This window comes from Solenopsis invicta, chromosome 5 (genome assembly GCF_016802725.1).
Source record: "Solenopsis invicta isolate M01_SB chromosome 5, UNIL_Sinv_3.0, whole genome shotgun sequence".
NCBI lineage: Eukaryota > Metazoa > Arthropoda > Insecta > Hymenoptera > Formicidae > Solenopsis > Solenopsis invicta.
The window spans coordinates 15,421,135-15,442,632 of record NC_052668.1 but is presented as its reverse complement, the minus strand read 5'-3'; the positions used below and the strand labels follow the sequence as shown (position 1 = coordinate 15,442,632).

Genomic DNA, 21,498 nt, shown 5'->3' with positions numbered 1-21,498 from the left:
CACAATTAAATTTATAATTAATTATAGTCCTCATATTGCAAACAAAATAAGAAAATTGAATTTAAAGTTTTTGAAGATATTTAAGAATGTTTATCATTATTACATACATTTGTTCTTTCAACAGATACGACACGATGCAAGTTGCAATAAAATTAGCGTTTTAATATGCAATTCCCGCGTTCTCTTTTAACTTACAATTCCCAATTATCCATTTGATTCGCGTGCGTTGATTAAAATACATGCACGTGTAATTATCAAGTGCTATATATTGCATATATTGCATACTACACCACTCTAGTTATATATACAAAAATAGTACTTGCACAATGTCAAAGTGTTAAAATTTTCTTTAAGTGTTGCCCGTCACTAACGCAATAAGAATATAAAAAATAATATATTTGGAGAAAATTTTTATCAGAGATATTTTTAATTGATGTGTGCATTTTTTTAAACAGTTTTTCATTTATAAAAAAAATTAATAGAATAATTTTAAAACCGACGCGAATTACGTATCGTCTGAAGTGAGCGGAAATATATTACATCAGAGTCGCACTACTCGCATGGTCGAATCGACAGATTTGAAAATCTTAAGATGGCGCAGCGTTCTGCATCGCTTCGTGCACCTTCGTCAGCTGTGGTCGATCACTTTACTGCGATAAACGTGTAGTATTTCTTTTTTGTTTGAATATATTCTTATCAAAGCTACGAATAGCGGAGAGTTCACGGAGAAGTCGTTCGAGTCATCTTGCGTCCTATTTATCTCGCAGATCAATCCCGGCTTCGAGATGAAGGTAACAATAAAAAGTAAGTATGCCTCGAGCGAACGTCGAAAGTTTTGCCGTTCGTTTTATTTGATATTATACATAATTCCGCACGGAGAGATTTACGCTACGCGTACAAAGTTTTCGATGTGCGGTTATGTTAGGTCCAACATGTCCTCGTTACGAGTATACGCTCATATACGCTTTTATTCGGCCGCGATGTGTTCGCATGTAGACCGACATACATGATACACGATGCACGTTTCTCGCTTCAGGTTGGACGGGTGTCGCCACCTGGCGGTGGATCGCGAACGACGACAACTGCGGCATATGCAGAATGCCGTTCGACGCCAGCTGTCCGGATTGCAAGATCCCTGGAGATGACTGTCCGCTAGGTATTCGAGATACATATTCTTTTTTGCAATATTCGTACCGAAATTAATCTTACGACCATTATTTCTTAGCATTTCCGTTTGCTTGATGCTTATTTTCATATAAAATTATCTAATTAAAAAAGGCGAAAAAAGAGTTGACTCTAAAAGTGTCGAAAATAATATTTTTTATCTTCTCAAGTAGAAAACACATTTATATTTGCATTAGAACTAGAAGAAGATGAGTAAATCAGACCCATATGAAAATTAATCTACATTCGTAAAGATATTACACCCGGCTCGTAAAATGCCGCCACGGCGGGCAGGAGGCCGCGTCCGCGGCGGCGCGCGATATCGATCGACGCGTGCCGGCGTGGTCGGTGGACACAAACGGCAGGCGCTTGTTCCTCACCCTCGCCCTAGGCGCCCTCGGTATCGATGCGCGATACGCGTCGCGAAACGCGTGCACGCACACGTCCGTCCTTCCGTCCTACCCTCGTCGCTTTCCCCACCCTCTTCCCCGCCGCAGCCAGGTGCGCCCGACGTCCGGCCGGTCGGTTGCCATCGCCCCCGACGCCGATGAAGTTAATTTAACCCGCGTACGTCGTTTTTTCGTTTCCAGTGTGGGGGCAGTGCTCGCATTGTTTCCACATACACTGCATCATGAAGTGGCTGCACTCGCAGCAGACCAACCACATGTGCCCGATGTGCCGTCAGGAATGGAAGTTCAAGGAGTAACCGCCGCTTGCCCCGCGGGCCCGCAGGTGTCAGCACACAGCGAGTGATCAGGTAAGGATGCGTACCCCTTCGTGTCCTTTTGCCGGCTCACGACGTTTTCAAGGCTCTGAAAAGACTCGGGTGTAAACCGGTCATTTTCGGTGGAAGACATCGCCCTACATACACATAATCTATATAAAACTATATAATTTATTATATCTAATATAATGTTAGCTTTAATATAAATCTAATAGAATCTAATATAAATAATCTGTTAACGTAAGTCTTTTTTGCTAAACCTTGCAAGCGCGTGTAAACGCGAGGCCCTTCGACATGACCGAGCTTAAACCTATTAGAAAAAGTCGTCGAGATGATTAAGAAGCCAGCAAGTAGTATTACGTTTTAGGGCATCTTCGTTCATTTATAGCGTATGCGTGTTTAATAGATTCATCGTGCTTGGTTACCGTAAAACAGTTTCTGTGTAACAGGATTGGTTTAAATCCCATACGAATAACTTATATGTTTTCCAAGGGAGAACGCGCTCGTTCTCTGCTAAATTTAGAAGCTTATCTAGAGTCGTTGGTCCGCTGACGATTAACACTAGCATGACTAGCGTTACTTCAGTGCAAGTATCTTACATGCAGAATTAAAATGACGATCGATAATAAATAAATTGGCATAACTAGATAATTATTTTTTTATCTTAACGTAAAATTAAATTTCAACAAAAGCACTTTAATAATTTCTGAAACTTAAGCTCGCTACCTATGCACCGAGAAGAAAAAGTTGTTCATTTGACTTAATTTTTTAACTTGATTAAATTTCTTTAATTTAAGTGTATTCGTGTATTTAAGTAAAATATATATTGTTTAAATAACGAAATTTTGTTCTTTTGTAAAATCATGATTTGTTGATTTTTCAAAAATATTGATTTTTGATACTTAAAATAATTAAACTTGGAGCGATTCATATCATATTATTTTGTTTGTGAATCCAAAGAATATCAAGTAAAAAATTCATTGGTTTTTTTAAATTTAAAAAATTTGAGATTTTTTTAAATTCAAAGTACTCGTTTTTTATGGATTTTTGCAATACAATTTCTATAAATAATTGTAATTACATGAGAATAAAATATTTTTTATTTTGATCTCGTTTATCGTCTTTATTTTCAGAAGTATCGATTTCACACATTATGAGCTTAAAAATATACTTTCAAATTTAAGGAATGACAAAATTAAAGGATTCCACAGGTTTATAGGTGTCGAGGAAGGTAACCGAAAATAAGGATGGCGAATTAGGGTTAAGACAAAAAAATGTTTAATTATCGTTTCGATAGGTTTGGTTGCTCTATGGGTGTCAAACCTGCCTGCCGTACGGCAACCCATTATGCACCTCGTACGCGACCGTGACCAATCGAGAACCATCGCCTCACAAATATCTTTCGAAAAATAAAATGATAATAATAATAACAAGAACTTTAATGTTATACATAAAAATACAAGAAAAGGAAAATTATACAGTAGAAGGTTACAAAGTGCTTAAAAATGCAATAAAAACAGTCAGTAGGCGAGGTGTCAGCAATCATGTTACTTAACCCTGACCTGAAACTATTAATATTAATAAGTTGAGAACTAGTGCGCAGTGACAGAGAAAATGATGATAGAATTAAGTATGACCTCTAGAAAATCAAATTAGCAATATAAACATTATACAGAATAATAACATCGAAAACTAAAGAAATATTCTGAAAGATAATACATTAAAAAATATTATCTTCATGTCTCATTCCCAATTTTATCCGGAATTTCCGGATTTTTCACGTGGGCACATATTATGGATCCATTCGGAATGGATTCCGATTAGAATTATTCTGTTTTTTTTCCTAGAAAATAGAATTCTAGACTAATTGAATAATTCCGATCAAAGTCCACCCCGAACAGTTTCATATTGCGTGTCCAAGCAAGATTCGATTTAATTCGGATTTGAATTTTCACGGGTTGAACCCGAGCTATTTGAAAATTTTGAATTCAAGAGTTTTGAATATGAATCACATTTATTGAGAATGTCATAAAATTATACACTTATTTAAGAATTATAGGACATTTCTCAAAACATTAAGAAAATTATTTAAAAAATTATAAATTGTTTTATGTTGCATTTCAAAGTAGTAGAAAAAATTTGGCGGCTATTTCAAATTCGATTTAAGTCGGGTCAAATTTTGCTGATTCGATTCAATTCAGATTCGAGCATAGACATGAAATTTTGACTCGATTCGATTCATCGTCGAAAAGCCTTGATTCGCACATCTCTAAATTAATCTCTTCCGGCTCGTAAAGTGCACGCGATAAATGTGTCTCGGGGAGGAACTGTACGACAATGTGTGATGCGCGATGCTGTTTGACCTTCGCCGTCAGCGAAAATTTGAAGTACACCTCCTGATCACATTCGCACCTCGCAAATTTTCTTTTGCTTTCCGTGTGACGGGGAGTGTGTTTCCGATTCAAAGAGTTAACGCGTGGCGTGTGACCACCGCGGGTTGGCCTTTGTCTTCTCTCTCTCTCTCTCTCTCTTTCTTTCTTCCTCTTCTATCCGTTCGCCGCTCTGCTAGTGATGCGTCGGCTGCGTTGAATTATTAATAAGTCGTTGTATCCAACGATACGCGCACCGTCAGTGTCTCGCGCGTGTTCGGGAACGTAACGTAACAACAGCTGCCGTGCCGCATAATCCATTCTCTCGACAACGCGGTCGCGAGTCCCACCGCGTCGGCGAGTGCAAGGAGAGCGGGGGAGAGAGACCTCTCTTTTTTTCCTCTCTCTCCCTCTCTCGCTTTAATCGCGGGAACCCGCGTTCTGCCGACATAATCGTGCGTGCGCGCGAGGAAACTCTGGAATTTAATAGAACGCAGAACGCAGAGTGGATGGAGTAAAGGAAAGCCGGATCGACGGCGAGCGCACCGCGTTTTCAACGTGGCATGTTGATCCCGGCCGAGAGATTTTGCGAATTAATTCGACGTTTGTGTCGATCGGAAGGTTGATTTTTTTTCTTGTTTTTTTTTGCGAAAAGCAGAAAAGTCGCCTCTCGATTCTACCTTCTTTTGACGCGGTGGCCAGAGTACAGAGTACAAAAATAGCACGTGGAGTCATGTTCAATACTGAGAAAAGTACGTATGAATCAACGGACTTACTGCCTGTTGACAATTGAAAAGCAGCTGTCATGCACCAGCTTCGTATCGAGCGTAATACCGTGAGTTCTTAGGCTTGTTCGCACCAGTAGTCTAGCTTTAAACTCGGTTCAACTTACTTTCTATTTTTTTTTTTATAGTTCTAGGAATTAGAGTAAGTTAAACTACGAGTTTGAAGTTATGCTGCATTGGTGCGAAAGCGGACCTAAGACTCACAGTATTACACTCGATATGAAGCCCGACAATTGCTTTTAAATTGATTAACCGAGAGTATTCCGAACGATGGTAGATTGGCTTATTTTCTAGATGTTGGCAGTCCTTTAGCTAAACCAAGAAATATTCTAAATTTCGTTATCATCATAATTAGTCAATAACTGTCAATAACTCAATTGTGATATCTAGGAATTCTTTTACGAACTGAAAATACTTTTCAAAAAAATAGAGAAAATCTACATCTTTTCTTAGACATTTTTATATACATATATGAATTTTAAAATATTCTAAAATTCGTGTAAAAGATCTGAGAAGTTTTCTGACAAGTTATAAAGAAATTCTGAAGAATTCCGAAATTTATACCCTGAGTACGAAGTTAAGCAACACTGCTGCACTGATGAGAACGCGCCTGAGAAAACAAAAGAATCGTTAAAAAAGAATACTATTTATTCACGCAGCCTAATTGTGAACGGTCTAAGGAGGATGTCGTGCACCGAGAGACTCGCGTATCGCACTTACGTAATACGCGCAAAAGAGACATCTTTTGATAAACTCTCTGCTTAGCCGAGTTTATAACGAGTACAGTTCACAGGCGGACTCGCGAGCGCCTGACATTGGCATTCGGAGTCCGCGTCTCGATCGCGCACTCCGCGAAACCCCGTGACCCAGTAATCGAATTTTGTTTTGACGGCCGCGTCGCGCGGTAGCGACCGGACGGGAACGTCTTCGAGCGACATGCAGATGTACGACCACGATCCGATTTCGACCGGTCTAGGAACCGGCCGGACCGCGCGGCGAGACGGGCGATCGAAGCGGGGAAGAAAGGCTAGAGGAGGAGAGAGTGAGGGGGGGGGCGATTTGCATTTTATCGGCGGGAGATCGGACCGCAAAAGTGGAACGGGTCGTTTTTGCCTGAGCCAGAGCGAAACAGAGTGTGAATAAATTCCGAGGCCCGCGTTTTCCCAGCCAGCCGGCCGGCCGTGCCACTTCCTCGGGCTTAATTGCGCCGTGAATGGGCGGGCGATACGCACGGCGGCGATCGCGCGCCGATAACGCGTATCATCGGCGGTCACTTCATTTCACGGAGCACGCGAGTCTGCAGGATACCGGCTGGTTATCTTATCTCCGCGATCCTGCCTCGCGTGCAGCGACGGAAGAGACGATGTTTGCGAAACACTCGAGGAGCATCGCGACTAAACGATTCTGCAATGTAATGGAAACGTGATCGATTACGAGAGATCGTCATATAATAACTTGGAAAATTCCTGTGTTAAGTCCTTCGAAAAATCGCGTCGAGAAAACGTACTCTCAAAATCTGAATCGGTGAAATCTTACCGATTTGCAGTGCTATACGTATAACTATGGTCATCAGTAACTATTCGCTGTCGCTCAATGTGATTCTAATTAAGATGAGGATTTCTCAGTGTATTATCACTTAAAAACAGTGTCCATCTCTGACTGATATAACCGATTCCGATTTAGAGAGTGGATTCGAGCGTGGCACGAGACTTAAAGGAGAGAAAGCTTCGTTAAGACGAATTGCACGAGTTAAGAGTAATCGCGCTCCCCTGGAATCCTCTTCCCGCAATCTTCGAAATGTAGGGGAGAAGAAGGAAAACGGAGGGAAGGCAGAACGTCGTCGCGCAAGCTACGGCACTGGCGAACGGACCTCCATGCCATTGCGGAGGACGGCGCGGCGGAGCGGTGGAAACCTAATGGGTCCCTTCCCTTTTCTTCGTCTTGCTCCGTTCGCCTCTTCCTTCGATAGTCCTTTCCTTTCTCTTCCCGTCTCGCCTCCCGTTCTCTTTGTCCACCACGGGTTTACTCTCTCACGCGATACCACGGCGATACCGCCGGTCGCGATATACACCTACACCCAACGCTGGAGGTAGACGGACCCCGAGATGGTCGCCCCAGGGACCATCTCGTTTCATAACTGACTCCTAATCTCCTAATTTATGATTTCTGGTCCTTTTAATTCCCACTCTTTTTAATCCGCAGTCTTTTTAAATCGTGATTTCTAATCCTTTTAATTCAAGATCTTTGAGCCTTTTAATTTGTAATTTCTAGTTTTTTTTTTTAAACAGTAACCTACTGTGACCCGGAAGTGTATCTTTTTTTCAAGTCATGATTTAATTCTGAACCTTTTAATTCGTAATTCCCAGTCCTTTTAATCCTAGTCTTTTTAAATCGTGACTCGTAGTCCTCTTAATTTGATTCTTATTGTTTGTTCTTTTAATTCGTGACTCTCGGTCCTTTTAATTCGCAATTTCCCGTTCTTTCAATTCGTGACTGAACTAATCTTTTAACTCGTGACTCCTAGTCTTCTTAATTCGTGCCGAATCGTACCATAAAGTTTCATTCGCAGCTTTTTTATTGCGTTCCGCTGCGAGATCGTCTATCTTTTAACGCGCATTCTTTACTTCGCGTTTATCTCTTTTGCGAGAAATCGTAATGACGTGCCGTGCTTCGCCGAAGCACGGAAACCGATATATGATCGATAAGACGCTTTATGCCTCACGAACTCTAGAAAGTTCACGTTTTATCGCAGATCGCCGTTCGCGTCGATGCGAATAATGTGTATTTCAAAATGAACGCACATTCGCGGGTAATTAACCGCTACACCTGCCTTGGATACATATATGATGTAAAGAAACGAGAAACGATATGCGGCGGGTACCGTGAAGTGTAGCGCTCGTAACTTTACGGAATCACGGCGAAATCGGCTTACATAAACTTAAACAATCTCGGGCGAATGCGTGTATGTAATTAGGACGCGCCGGTGCATAATTGAATCCATTCGAGCGAGTCCTGTGAAAATGCTTCACGCCGATGGTATAACGTAATGATAAAGCGTAACCGGTATAAGTTTCAGATACCTCCGACAGCTAGGTTCAATTTCCCTTTGCAAATTAATGCTCCCTCATTTTCGATACTCCGAGCAATCGGGGAGTTTAATTTTAGACGAGAACCGAGAGATCGTGTAGCGGCGTGAAAATATTATACGGAAAGGCGGCATCCCCGAGAAGAACTTGAATGCCTTTAACGACGCTAGAAAGTGTGACCGCGACTTTCCGTAAAGTTTAGAACGGCGACTTTTTCCCCTCGAGATCTGCTGATTTTACGTAACGCGCCCCAGCGATCTAAGAGTTTTTCCTATCAAGTCGAGAACTCGCACATCATCCTACGATCAGCATTCAGCAAGTGTCGAGATCGCCACGAGACCCGGCGGTGGTGAACCTTCACCATCGCCGTCAACCGCAGGTCCTCTCCTTTGCATTCGCCTCTGTCTCTGGTTCCCTTCTGTGCCTTCTACACGCACACACACACACACACATACCTAGGTACACGCTTACTCACTCGTTTATTCGCGCTCTCGCTCATTCGCACGCTCATTCCTTTAGCCACTCGCTCGCTCGCTCATACACATAAACGCGCAAGGCGCACACTCGTTGACTACCTGACGAGAACTCGAGCTCGACCAGTCACGTGGCCACCGATCGCGAAGGATGTTTGTGGGACCGCAAAGTCAGTCCGCGGCGGTCGGTCCGTCGAGAAAGAGAGGATAGAGAGACGCGACCGCGTGGAAGAGAAGGAGGGAGAGGACAGGACGGAGGAGGAGATACTGGATCGGGGATACCGCCTGGGGTCTCGGGATCGTCGCTGCTCTAGCTCTACCTGTCCGAAGGCATTCAGCGCGCGGTCGTTTCGGCTCGTTCCTCCGTAGTTCGCCGGAGTCAAAGTTTTCTCGAGGTGTTCTCCGCGATTGACTCCCATTACACGGGAGAAGTCTCGGTCGGGTCGACGAAAGGAGGATTTTCCTCGACGCGATCGTTATGCAAGAGTTAATAATGTTGTGATTATAATAAGAAGGTTCCTCGACGCGGGTGGGATCGTCGAATTGTTGTTTGTGCGTTAGAAAGTGTGGGCTGTGCGGCATTTCGGTGCACTGAAACGTGGAAGACGCGATGTGACGTCAAGCGAGACTCGGAAGTGACTGTTGAAGACTCGGGTGACGCGAAGTAGCTTAGATTGACCAAGTCATTTTCTTCATTCGGAATAAGACGCGAGTTTGATCCTGTGGACTTCCTCAACAAAATTTTTGCACTTCTACCATTGTTTGGTAGTGAAGGAAGGACGTCTCATTGTGATGAAGTAGTTAAATTGCCGAAATTTTGACACGCTTGAAAAGGAGAAAAAGGTGGAAAGGAGGAAAAAAATATGCTTCCAGAATGTGACACCCAACTTTGATAGAATCGGCGAACAATTTGGGGCGCATTGCGATAGAAAGCTTACTCGCGAACCACGATAAGTCAGGTTGCCGCGTTTGTTCACAAAGAAGCGGGCTCGCCGGGTCTGCTCGCACACTCTTCGTGGAAGGAAAGCACGAGCGAGCGAGATAGAAAGGCGACTATCGAGGCCGTAACGTCATCTCGAACATCAGTTTCAATGACAAGCTAGAAAGAGAGAGAGAGAGAGAGAGAGGGGCGGCACGAAACGCGCGCGAAGTAAATCTTGGTATTGAAAAATTGGAGCTGGCTTCTCGAGGCCGAGAACTAATCGACGAGAGGAGGAGTAGTTTACGACGTGATTCCCGCACATATTGTGTGCAAAGTTGCGAGGGCGAAGGCGGATTTGGGAAATTGAAGGTGCCGCGCACGAGGCCGCTTGCGAGCGTCCGAGTTTCGTGGCTCCCGCGGAATTGTATGCAAAATCGCGTCGGCGATCTCGCGAGGCATCGGCGCGATCGCGACCCGCTTACGAATAAAGAGGACGAGGTGGACTCGAGGGGAGAGAACGAAAGAGAAGAGGCGAAAGAGAAGGAAACGCAGGCGAATCGAGGGTACGCGCGGCAAGATTGCGGCGATTTCGCTGGCGCAACAGTGTGGAATCATGTGGCGACGTTGCACAACACTCCCGTCATCTCCGATCGGCATTTAACGCGGCGCTCGTGTTCGCTCGTGCGTTTTAAGCGAGCGAGAATTCCGAGGAACGCGCGCGGCGTCGCCAGCTACTTCGCCACTCGCTGGACGGCAGCAAACAGATTTTTATATCAGATATCCGACGGCTGTTACGTCCGTCTGCGATTGACGGATACGTCACGCTAAAATGCGCTGTTGCAACGAAATCGCAAACAACGAATTGATTGTCGCGTGAAGAATTCTATGGGTGTCGAAACACTGCTGACGACGAGAAACTTATCAAGCTCACAAAACGCCCCGCTCGCCGAATTATTTCGTGGCGTTTCTCATATTCCGTCGGCCTGGAATAGACGGACGGGCGCGATAAGGACGATGATAAGCGTCGCCGACTTATCTTCAGAGAAATTTGAACGGAGCGCAGTCTTCGCCTTTTACGCGCGCGAGGTGAAGGCACTCCGCGTTACCACTGACATTTAGTCATATCGCGTCTAGTAATAGCACAGATATTTTTACGCGTCGACGTGATCGCGAGCCGGGACCTGTGCATGGTTGGATAGTTCAAAAACTTCGCATAACACGTATAAGCGCGTGTCGTCATCGAGGATGAGTAACCGCGTCGGTTAGGTGTGAAAAGCGAGTGGAATGCAGTTGGCAACCAGTCAGAGGCCTCACCCGCCTCCGGTGCCACCTCGGCCGAGTCGGCAGGTGGTTGCCGAGGCCCTTAAGAGATCGCCAAGGCCGCCCTGTCCCACCAGGCAGGCACCCCCGCCTCCGAACACGAAGCCCTGGAGATCCGATCAGCAACAAGTGCAACAGCAGCAGCAACTGCAGCAGCAGCAACAACTGCAGCAGCAGCAGCTGCAGCAGCAGCAGCAACAGGTGGACCTAACGGGCGGACGCACGATCGTGTATGAGTCCCTCAAAGAGTGCACGAAGGATGGCAAGGAGGAGAGCATATTCAACGACAGAAATCAGCGGGATTGCAACCAAGCGCAAAATGCAGACAGAAATGTCGAGGATAGCCGGTCGGAGAACGGAGGCAAAATTACCTCGTCTCACGAGCAGCATCATGGAGCCGGCAGCGGTTCAGAAAAGCTTCATTTCACGGGAAACGTCCCAGTGAACATCGTGCGGAAGCGCAACAGTCTGACCGAGGATCAACGACCACAACGTAGGCTAGAGATCCGAAGAAATTCCCGCGGGAAGGACCTGATCGGTGGTCTATCGTATCATCGTGAGCGATGCAAGGATTCATCCGATAAAGATCAGCAAGGAGAGAACAGTGTGGTCTCGACGAAGAAATTGGAAACGGCAGCGACGACGACGACGACGACGACGACGACGACGACGACGACGACGACGACGAAGCCACCGGTGGCTGCCCGAGCTGTCAACGTGTCCTTCGAAGACGAGCACCGTGCCTCGTCCTCCAGTCCGGATGGTGGACGAGGAGTCACGGTGAGTCACGCGGAAAAATGCAACGGCGATCCGGAGAGAGCGGACGGACGCGATACCCGGCCGACGCCCACGTGCCGCTCGTGTCCTGGTGAGCAACAATTGCAACAGCAGCGGCAGCAGCAGCAGCAGCAGCAGGAGGAAGCGTTCGCGGCGAATGGAAAGCTCGCGGAGAACGGCGGTGTCAAGAGAGTATCCTCGATCGAGAGATCAACGAGCGTTGACCGTGCCGCCACCACGTTGCTCGTCGTTGACGAACCAGAGCGTAAAATCGTGCTCAGCGACCACGAGGACAGTAACGACAACGACAGCGACAACAATATCCACCGGCAGGACTGGCTGGAGGCGGGGATCCGTTACTCCTCCACACAAATTACTTTGTACGGTGATGACGGCGACGACGACACCGTCAGCAGAGATCGCGTCAACGGTTACGATCACCGAGAAGAGGAGAGAATCACTGATCTTGATTTCATCAGGTAGATTGGAATCGCGATACTGCCGGAGACTTTGTTTGCAATCGTCTCTACTTGGTTTTAAAATTAAAAGTGGATTTGTGGGGCGCTTTATGTGATTTTAATTTCATCGGCCTTGAAATAGTTTGTGTTAACAGCAAGGAAATTGTTGAGATATGCTCTCCCATAAATACGTGACAGCTCTGTCTTTAAGATAAAGCTCTGCGTACAATGAAGGAATATTAAATATTAAAAATAGGAATTAAAACTTTAGAATCAGTTTTCTCAATAAACATATACGAGTATAAACTATAGATAAATAATAAGTTATGTTGTGTCTCATATAACAAATTGATGTGTTACACTGTGAGAAAAAATATCTTATAAAAAAATTTTTACTTAACGTAAAAAAAATTATTTACTCGGTTGGTCCCAATAGCTTATTTACTTGCAGTCAAGTTAATTTCTTAATTAAAATATTTATGTAAATAAAATGAAGAAATAAATCTCATTCAAGTAATTTTTTTGTAGTTCTAGAAAATATTTACTGTTAGATTATTTTTGTATGTTTTATATTATTTTTATAATATAAAATAATCCAAATAATTACATTTTTTAATATAAAGTAATAGTTTAATTAAATTTAATAATAATATTATTGCTTTATTTGTAAAATCATTATTTAAATGTAAAAATGTAACAAATGTAAAAATACAAAATTATATACTGAAGATAATAGGCCTATGTTTACTTAAAAGTAAATATTTTTATTTAAACAGAACAACCTAATGCTTTCATCAAAATATATGGTTTTAAGAAAATGTATTTTTTTTATTTAAAAACTTTTTTTCAGTGTATACCTTATTAAGATCCATTATACGTTACATTCAATAGTTATTACAGAAACTGATTCTAAAATTTTTATTTTTATTTCTAATATCTAACATTTCTTCATTGTGCACAGGACCAAACACTGTCTTATTCACCCAAAATTCAATCTTTACATTACATGTACATTTTATTAATTAATATTATCATTTCTTCACGTACGAAAAGAATTTTTTCTTACAATTTACCGTTAAAATCAAATGACAGATTCGGATAATAACACGGACTTTGAGAAATTTTATTATATTTTTCAGTATAATTTCGTTAAATTTTAGTAGACTTTAACCAAACTCTTTTATAATATAATTCAGTAAAATTTTACTAAAATTATTACACTGAAAAAAAAAAGTTGTTAATTTGATTAAATTTTTAACTTGATTAAATTTCTTCTTTCCAAATATTTTTTATTTTTAAGTTAAATATATAAAATGTTTAAACTGTTTTCAACTGAAGTGTTTAAGTTTTTTCTGCATTTAAATTAAATACATAAAAACTTGAACTGAAGAAATTTAATCAAGCTGAAAAAATTTGTTAACAACTTTTTTTTCTCAGTGCAGTAATTACTATCATAATTTCGAGGATAAATTCTCAAGAGAAAACTCCGTCCGTGTAGATAGCCATAAAATTGCAATAATTGTGACAGACTTGCAAGCATCCGTATCGGTATATCCTAATTTAAACAGTTATGTGAAAAACGTTTCAAATTTTTATGTGCGTTTAAAATGTATAATGTAGCTCCCTTCAGGTGAGCTTTTGCCGCGTTCATTTTGATGCGTTAAGAATAATGTAGTTGATTGCGATGCTGCTGAAACGCCGCGAATACATTACAGATAACGTAACAGACGACGACGCAACATCGCGAGGCGCGTTATTGCGTACCGACGTTAACGACGGTTTATTAATTATCGAGAAGCCGCGATATTCGCAGGGCGCGTACTTTGTTACGCGCGTTGATCTGAATTCAACGATCCGGCAATACGAGTGCACCGCTTTCTCGCGATAAGTGCCGTGTCGACCGGCAATAAAAACCAACCGCTCGTTAGTGTAACTAACGTTCAAAAAAACGCTCCCGCTCCCCTTTTTTTTATTTTGTGCTCGAACCGCTCTTAATTTTCTCAGTCATAAAATCCTGAAAAATCCACACGAGCTCTTCTGCTCTTTCGGATACCGCGGTTACATGACACTTGCGTGCGCACACCCATACAAATGCGTGTGCAATTATACAGATTAAGGAATTTAACGGGTGTTTACAAAAAAAAAAAAAATAAAAGAAATAAAAAGGAGAAATGTATTCTCGAGAGATAAAATACAAATAGAGAGCTACCGTTCTTTCTTCGCGATACAAGTCAACGAGGAATCGAGGAATTTACAAAAAACGGTGACTTTGAAATGTTAAACTGATATCGCTCTCGATAACCGTCGGTATCGGATCGGTATCGCGGCACTTGTCGGCATATCGAATCGATCTCATCTCGGCACGCGGAAAACAAAACGAGGCATGCAAGCCGAGTCGAACGGATATCGGCGTCGATAAGAACGATTGAGCGATCGCACACTTCCGCGATGTGCACGCGATGATAATAACCGCAGGGCAGAGTGAGTCATTCGCCAAATCCTCCGCCTTCTCGACCGCTGGCGGTCGACACTTATAAAGACAGATCGATTTTTATTCCATAAGATGATCGTGTAACGGTATCCTCGTTTCCTGCGGCTTCCATCGTATTTTGCCTTTGGCAGTTTACTGGAAAGACCATTCGACCCGCAGAAGTTTCCTCCCCGGGGTATCATGAAACTATTAAATTTATTTTCTTCGCGAATTCCATTCGTGTTTCTACTTTTATTTATTTATTTCAGTCTATTTTTAAACTCGCGTAACCACTGAAAAACAAGCTCGCTTAAAATTAAAGCATCCTTTTATTTTATTTTTGACATATAACATTAATTTATTAATACACATGTGTCATGTGTTTATAATTATATTTAATTAATCTTTAAGTAGGCAGGTGAGGTGCTGACAACACCCCAAAGAAATGTTTTTATTATTGTTATATGTTTCATTATTATGTTATATTTAAATTTACATTTGTTAAAAGATGGTGAAATGTAAAAAAATGAATTTTGAAATTTATGCCAGTATTTTTCTTTTTTTTTTTTGGTTTACAGAATGAGATTTTTAATTCTGCATTTCTCCGTTTTCTTTTTTTAATAAGTATAGTTCATTATTCAAATATGTAACATAAAAAATATTTGAATATAAATGGTCTGATACTAAATAATACCTTACGATAAAATTCATATGAATTTTTATCACAAAATATATAAAATGTTGAGGTCAAAGTAACATAAGTTAGTTACTAAAAAAATAGAGAAAATTATTTCATATTATAATTTTTCCAATAGGAAATAAAGTTCAAAATTACAAAATTGCTAAAATATATTGAAATGAAATAAATAATTTACAAAAAGTTTGTTTTTATAATTTTACACAAATTTATCTTCACTATTAGAAGTATCAGATAATGGTTTGCAAGAGCACTTACATTTTGAACAAATATTTTTCACATGACTCATATGCATAAACATATTACATTTTTAACAAGAAAATCGTGTTTTTTTCATCAGCGTTTCATAGACAAATTACTCACCTTGCTGATATTTTTGATTTTATTTTTGGTGCAGGTTTTAGTTTTTCAACTCCTGCGGTCTTCATGATTTTTTTTCTGAGTTCTCTTGATACTGTGCACGTACACACGGTACACAATTTTATAATTTATAAATTTCCAATTATCAAGGGAAGTAATTGCAACATCTGAGAAAATATTGCGTTAAATTTACGCCGATATTGCAATTTTAATTTAACATTGCACATAACAGTGCTATGTTATTTTGCATAAGAAAGGTAAAGAAAAATAATATAATATAGACATAAAAAATGTCAGAAAACTGACTAATTGCAAGATCAAAATTAACATGTAAATAAGGTAGGTGAGATACTAACAACTCTGTTTGACACTCTGTCATTGGTTACTTTAATGGTTAAATAAGTCATTTCAATCAGTCAAGTGATCAATAATAGGTAGGTAATAAAGTCGATAAGTTTCTTCAACCTAAAAGCACGAAACACTTAAGAAAATTATGCCTGGGCTGCTGTCAGCATCCCACTTACCTACTTAAATATATTCGACCCTTGAATATCCTTTGTCACCCAAAAGTTAAGAAGCAAAAGTTTGCGTCGTCCTATTTACCGAAACGCGCCGAATCTTGCAAAATATAAATTATATAAGAATCTTGTATTTGTTCCAGTATACAAGAAAGGATCGCGATGTCTTCCCTACAAGGATTACCCCCGTTACCGAGGAGCCTGAGCGGCTTCAACCTCAGTGGACGTTGCGAGAGCAGCGAGCCGCCTCCACCGCCCACGAGGTCGTCCAGTAAATCCCAAAGAGGCGGTAAAACGTCGTTGCAATCGTCGTCGTCGAGGCCGTCACCACCTGCCAGACAGCTCACCACCCTGGATACCCAGCTGGCGGTGCTCAGGAGAGAAATGGTACTCGTCCAAGGATCGTTTTCACTCTCTTGCCTCTCCGCCAACGTTGAGGAATGCGGTCTTATTACTTTGATCGGGAGAACGCCACCCCTCAACATTCCGCGAAATATAGTCACTGCCTGATAACCGGCTTCTAAGATATCAAGATCTTGATTTTTTTTACAATTTTAATGCCTGATGACGTTAATTGTTTACATACGATGGAGGATAGGAGATATGCGAAGATTTTGAATCTTTAGCTTCTAATTGAATTCACCAAGAAAGTTGTAGACATTAAGGTAATGATGCTCAATCGCTTGATGAGACAGGGAGATAAAATTATCTGATTTTTTTTTAAATTTAGCATTTATTATGTTGAAGAATGCTTGAGCAAAGTGCAGAGTTACGGACAGTGATTCTGATTTAACTAGCAGTAACTAATTTACACAACGCTCACTATATTGCATTCATGACTCAGTCTGGATGAATAGACAAGTAATATACTTTATAATCTTTTATGCGCATTATTTTGTGAATGTGATCATTAAACGATTGAGAAACAATTGATATTTATCTCACTTCGATAGACACATTGTCGAATATTGCACTTTGCAGTGCATTTTAGCTGAACTTCTTGCATGGTTCATCTTTTTTTTTCTCTCTTTAACGTGAAAAGAAAGAAAAAACAAATCGTGCAGAATTTTAGATAAAAGGAACAGGTTTATTAACAAGGAAAGAAATTTGATAGAATTGCGAAAATAGTTGTCCATTGTATTTTACGGCGCGTGCAGCAGCATCACTCAGGAGTGCAGTCGGTAAATTGTCGATGCAGTTCAAATTGGTGTCTGAAATTGTGCATCCTATAACGGCAGCCATTAACTCCAATAGAAACCATTAGTCATCTACCGCCGCGCGAAATGTATTTACGAGCATGCGGGAAAATTCCACGCCTCCGCGTGCAATAAGCACGTGCGATTTAAAAGCGACCGTCGAGGTACTTCCGCTGCGGTCGTTCAGGACGGAAGCTATGCAAATTGTTTCTCGTTTCTCTCCGCGTCGCAGATTTGCGTGCCATCTGAACCTTTTAAACCCGACACGAAGACTTTCAAAGTATCTTGCCAACTTTTTTATTCTTTCTGCATTACTTTTATGTTATTTTGATTTTGTTTCATAATTTTCATCTTTTGGATTTTTCCTCTTCTTTTCTTTTAATTCTTTTTATGTTATACTTATGTTATTTTGCTTTCGTAACTTTCTTAATTATATATTTTTTTCTCTTCTGTCGTCCTTTGCCTTCGATTTCCTCTCGGAGATATTTTTCATGTTTTGTGACTTATAAGCTTGAATCCTCGCCACTCCTTATCCTCGATATCGCCAGTCCGAGCACGTTCCACGAGCCGTCGTCATTTTCCACTCGATCGTCATTGTCCACCTCTGCTGCTCTCCTGTCTTTTTCTCCCGATCCTTCCGCGTCTGTTTAGACGACCCGCGCGACCCGTTACCTCGAGGCCGCGATCGCGTGTGAGTAAATTGCGGCGCGCGATGAGCGTGTATTTTATGCGTGGGATCATGAGCAGCGAGAGAAACCGGAGTATCATACCGCGGTAGAGAAAGACAGGACGCGCTTATATCACTCAGCCGTGCGGAGGCTTCTTCGCGCTTTTTAATAGCTATTACCGTGCAGGTTTGCTGCGCAAACATACTTCACGTGTCTGCTGCTAGTTACACGAGCTGTATTTCCTCTGTGCCCCGATTAACGATTGAAATCCTGAAAGACTGTTTACTCCGAATAAAATTACTGTGAAATCTCTTCGCGTACATCTCGTTAGCAGCTCGATAATCTTGTCGCGCCAGCCGCTTCGCAACGAGATTCTCCGAGCGTTCTGTTGACCCAGCGAGCTCGCCTATCGCTTACACATTCGTATCGTATAAAATTATTGCCGTATCACGCCGATCACGTTTCGCCTGGCAATCGCGGCAATCTTTCCGAAATTAACTGTAACGGGATCTCGAGTAGGATCTCCACGACGAGGCGAAGAGCTCTCGTAATGAGCGTTCTTGTTGCTTCTTCGTTTGCGTCAACATCTCGACTCGCGTATCTAAGTTAGGCCAATAATTTAATAGTCAATCTAGACACGGGAAGCAAACTGGCACAGCCGCTCCCACGCCACATTCCCTCAGGCGCTGACTCCACTCCCCCGCTCCTTTTCACCTTCGTTCTCTCTTCTGCTCCTCATCGTCCTTCTCCCAGTCTCGTTTCTCCTACGTCGCGCTTTTCGCTCGCGTCTCTCATATTCTTCCCATTCTCCTTTTGCACGTCTCTCCTATACAACTCCCTCTTTCTCGGTTCCCACGGCCAGGCGGCCGCCGCGCCGCGCCGTGCCGCTTGGAAATGCGTCGTTTCAGTCCGTAAATCACGAGGTAACATTTACCTTGGCGATCGCACGGTAAAAGTGAATGCGTCTCACCGGATTCTATGTGAAATTTCACAGCAATCCACGGTGGCGAGTAATAAAGAAAAGTCACGGGGTTACGGAAAATGAGGATCTCGTAGAATCTCTTTGGTAAATATCTGAAAGTCAATCTTTCTTCTTTTGAGCAAGACTCGCGTGAAAGGTGGCGTTATGACTTAGTACTTTACCTATTTATTTCCAATCGGAAATCGAGATTGCTGTATGATTCAATTAACTCGGTACCATGAGTGAAACGGTAGAAGCGATAAGTAATTGTACCTTTTTTATCAAGAGACAGGTACAAATATTGCTTTTGCGTGACTAGCGAAAATTCACTGCAATCTTTGTTTTCCATTCTCAATTGTCAACGTATTACTATTACAATAATTATTTTCGCATTTGCAGTTTGGCCTGCGGCAGCTCGATCTCTCCTTGCTGTCGCAATTGTGGTCGTTGAACGAGTCGATCCAGGAGTTCCGGCAGCTGTTGCAGGAGCAGGAAGACCGAGCGCCTTCGCCGTCGCCCAGCAGCGAGGAGGGAGACGATACGTCTTACGGAGTGCATCCACCGCCGCCGCCGAGAAGACCGGCGCCCACGCTGCATCATCATCGGCCGCCGCGACCCCCCAGGCCGCCCAGGCCATCGGCCAGCGACGAATCGCCGTCGAGCGAGGAGTACGGGGCCGTTTGACGTATCGTTACCGAGAGGAAGAAACATACGAGAAGGTCTCGGTCCTCTCATCGCACCTAGAACGGCGTTTTGGCGAGTGCCAAAATATCTCCGAACACGAGGAGAAAAAAAGAGACTTGTGTGAAAACGAAAACTACGACGGTCAAGACTCGTAGATATACAAGCATCATGATATTCGATTCGGAATTACTGATTCCTAAGAGCATCTTGCAACCTCGGTTGCAGAGCCATTCGAGATCGCGATTCATGAGACGGTTCTTTAATTCGTGACCGGAACCGACGATCGAATCGGTCGGTTGACTGGCAGATCATTTCCCGGTAAATTAGTCGTGGTCGCACGTATACAGCGCTATCCGTTGTCTGGAGAAGCCATTCACTTTTCCCGTAAGTTGTCGCTCGGAGAGCTATTCGAGATTATCTGCGACCGCTGCTTCAGCACGAAAGGATTGATGATCGAATCGAAACTCGACTTGGCGGAAGACCGCAGTAGTTCAGCCGCCATTACGCGAACGCTATTTCGTCTATACGAGGATAATAATCGCTGCTCACAGATCCGGAGAAGAGTATCGACTTGCCAATTTGCAATAACGACATTCCGCATATATCGCGCTCTAAATAAGGAAGGACTCGATTGCCGCGAGCGAGAGAGCTGACTTCAGCTCGGCGCGCCCGCTCTCCTCTCTATTTGTGATAACGCTCGAAGGGGCCTTTGATTAATGATAATCGCATCCATTTGTGCGGATTAAGATTTCTCCGCGTACTCCGCTCTACCGTAGAGCAATTGTAACTGATCCGAGCCCAAAGCACCGCGATTCTTTCGTGTTGTGATCCAAGAAATAGCGCGATTCTTTGGCGTCACCAGCCGGCTGGTGAATCCGAAAGAATCACAGCGTTCCCTTTTCTCTTCCATGTTTCTTTTTTATACCGTTGTCAGCCCGTCGTAAAGCTTATCCTCGTTGCTAACGTCGGGTTACCTGCGCAATTAGATCTGCCGTACACACGAAGGGGATGAACAAATTTAATATCTGTAAAAAAAAAAATATTTAACGTGTGATTTCTAAATGTATGAGTTCTGATAGATGTTAGACAGGTAAACAGCAAGCCTTATAGATACGTAATACCTTATGCCAAGTCTTCGCATGTACGGCATCTTCGAGAAAACTAAGATTGTCAATGTTCCGCGGCGCCCTTTCGTATAGACTAGTATGAGCTGTGTGTAAAAATATATGTAAGACTATCTGCAAAAATAAATGAGACTTAATTTAAATACGTTGACTCGTAACGAGCGTTGCATTGCGTAACGCAACTATAACCTTTTCTTGTATGCGCTATCCTGACACAGTTAGATAGTTAGGGATCGACAATGCTGCACCTACTTGCATATATGCAAATTGCATCTCGTTCCGATGCAGCCATCGGTAGGGTGTGTGCGGAAATAAATAGTAGCAATAGCAGGACAATGGCGATAGAGAAATTGCTGCACGAGACTCCTTGCGTCATTTAAGATGCCGCAATAATTCTTGCTCGTTCCTATTGCATACTATTAATTTCTTTTCTCTTTCTATTTATCCATAATGTATTAAATTATATAAAATGCATGTCAAGATGAGGTATCTATATATTTCAAGAATATTTTTGCATATGTTTACAGCGCGCAAAATGCCAACAGTTAGTAAATTTCGTGATGTCGATAATTATCTTACCACGAGTCGAACTTACAAACGAAAAGATTTGTAGATTTTGGAATCGCGATTCTCGGAATTTTAGTAAATGTTTTTTATGCCATTATCTATTTTGAAAACTTTGCCAATTCTTGGAAAATTCTTTGCATTGGTAATTGAGCTATTTTACCGATTGTCGTACGAC

General features: G+C 42.3%; 1 protein-coding gene across 6 annotated transcripts; it reads left to right on the top strand.

Moving 5' to 3' along the window:
- The first annotated feature begins 453 nt into the window (after positions 1-453).
- On the top strand, positions 454-20,899 carry LOC105198554 (leucine repeat adapter protein 25). 6 transcript variants are annotated; one of them, XR_003268911.2, is made up of 4 exons: positions 454-804; positions 1,037-1,156; positions 1,755-1,921; positions 16,267-16,503. XR_003268911.2 is itself a non-coding variant. In XM_011165299.3 (4 exons), exons 2-4 carry the CDS (start codon positions 10,808-10,810, stop codon positions 19,630-19,632), a joined length of 1,821 nt encoding a protein of 606 aa, XP_011163601.2. In that variant the 5' UTR covers positions 3,770-5,009; positions 9,163-10,807; the 3' UTR covers positions 19,633-20,899. The 6 variants fall into 6 exon arrangements, 5 of the variants coding, with proteins under 5 accessions (XP_025992606.1, XP_011163601.2, XP_011163599.2 ...); XM_011165299.3 differs by lacking the exons at positions 454-804; positions 1,037-1,156; positions 1,755-1,921 and adding exons at positions 3,770-5,009; positions 9,163-12,099; positions 19,348-20,899 and having other exon boundaries at positions 16,267-16,510; XM_011165297.3 differs by lacking the exons at positions 454-804; positions 1,037-1,156; positions 1,755-1,921 and adding exons at positions 3,770-5,009; positions 9,114-12,099; positions 19,348-20,899 and having other exon boundaries at positions 16,267-16,510.
- The last annotated feature ends 599 nt before the right edge of the window (positions 20,900-21,498 follow it).

Coding starts and splice junctions, on each gene's coding strand:
- LOC105198554 (XM_011165299.3), top strand. CDS start 10,808: ATGCAGTTGGCAACCAGTCAGAGGCCTCACCCGCCTCCGGTGCCACCT. Junction 12,100..16,266: donor ACTGATCTTGATTTCATCAG/GTAGATTGGAAT, acceptor TATTTGTTCCAG/TATACAAGAAAGGATCGCGA. Junction 16,511..19,347: donor CGGTGCTCAGGAGAGAAATG/GTACTCGTCCAA, acceptor TCGCATTTGCAG/TTTGGCCTGCGGCAGCTCGA.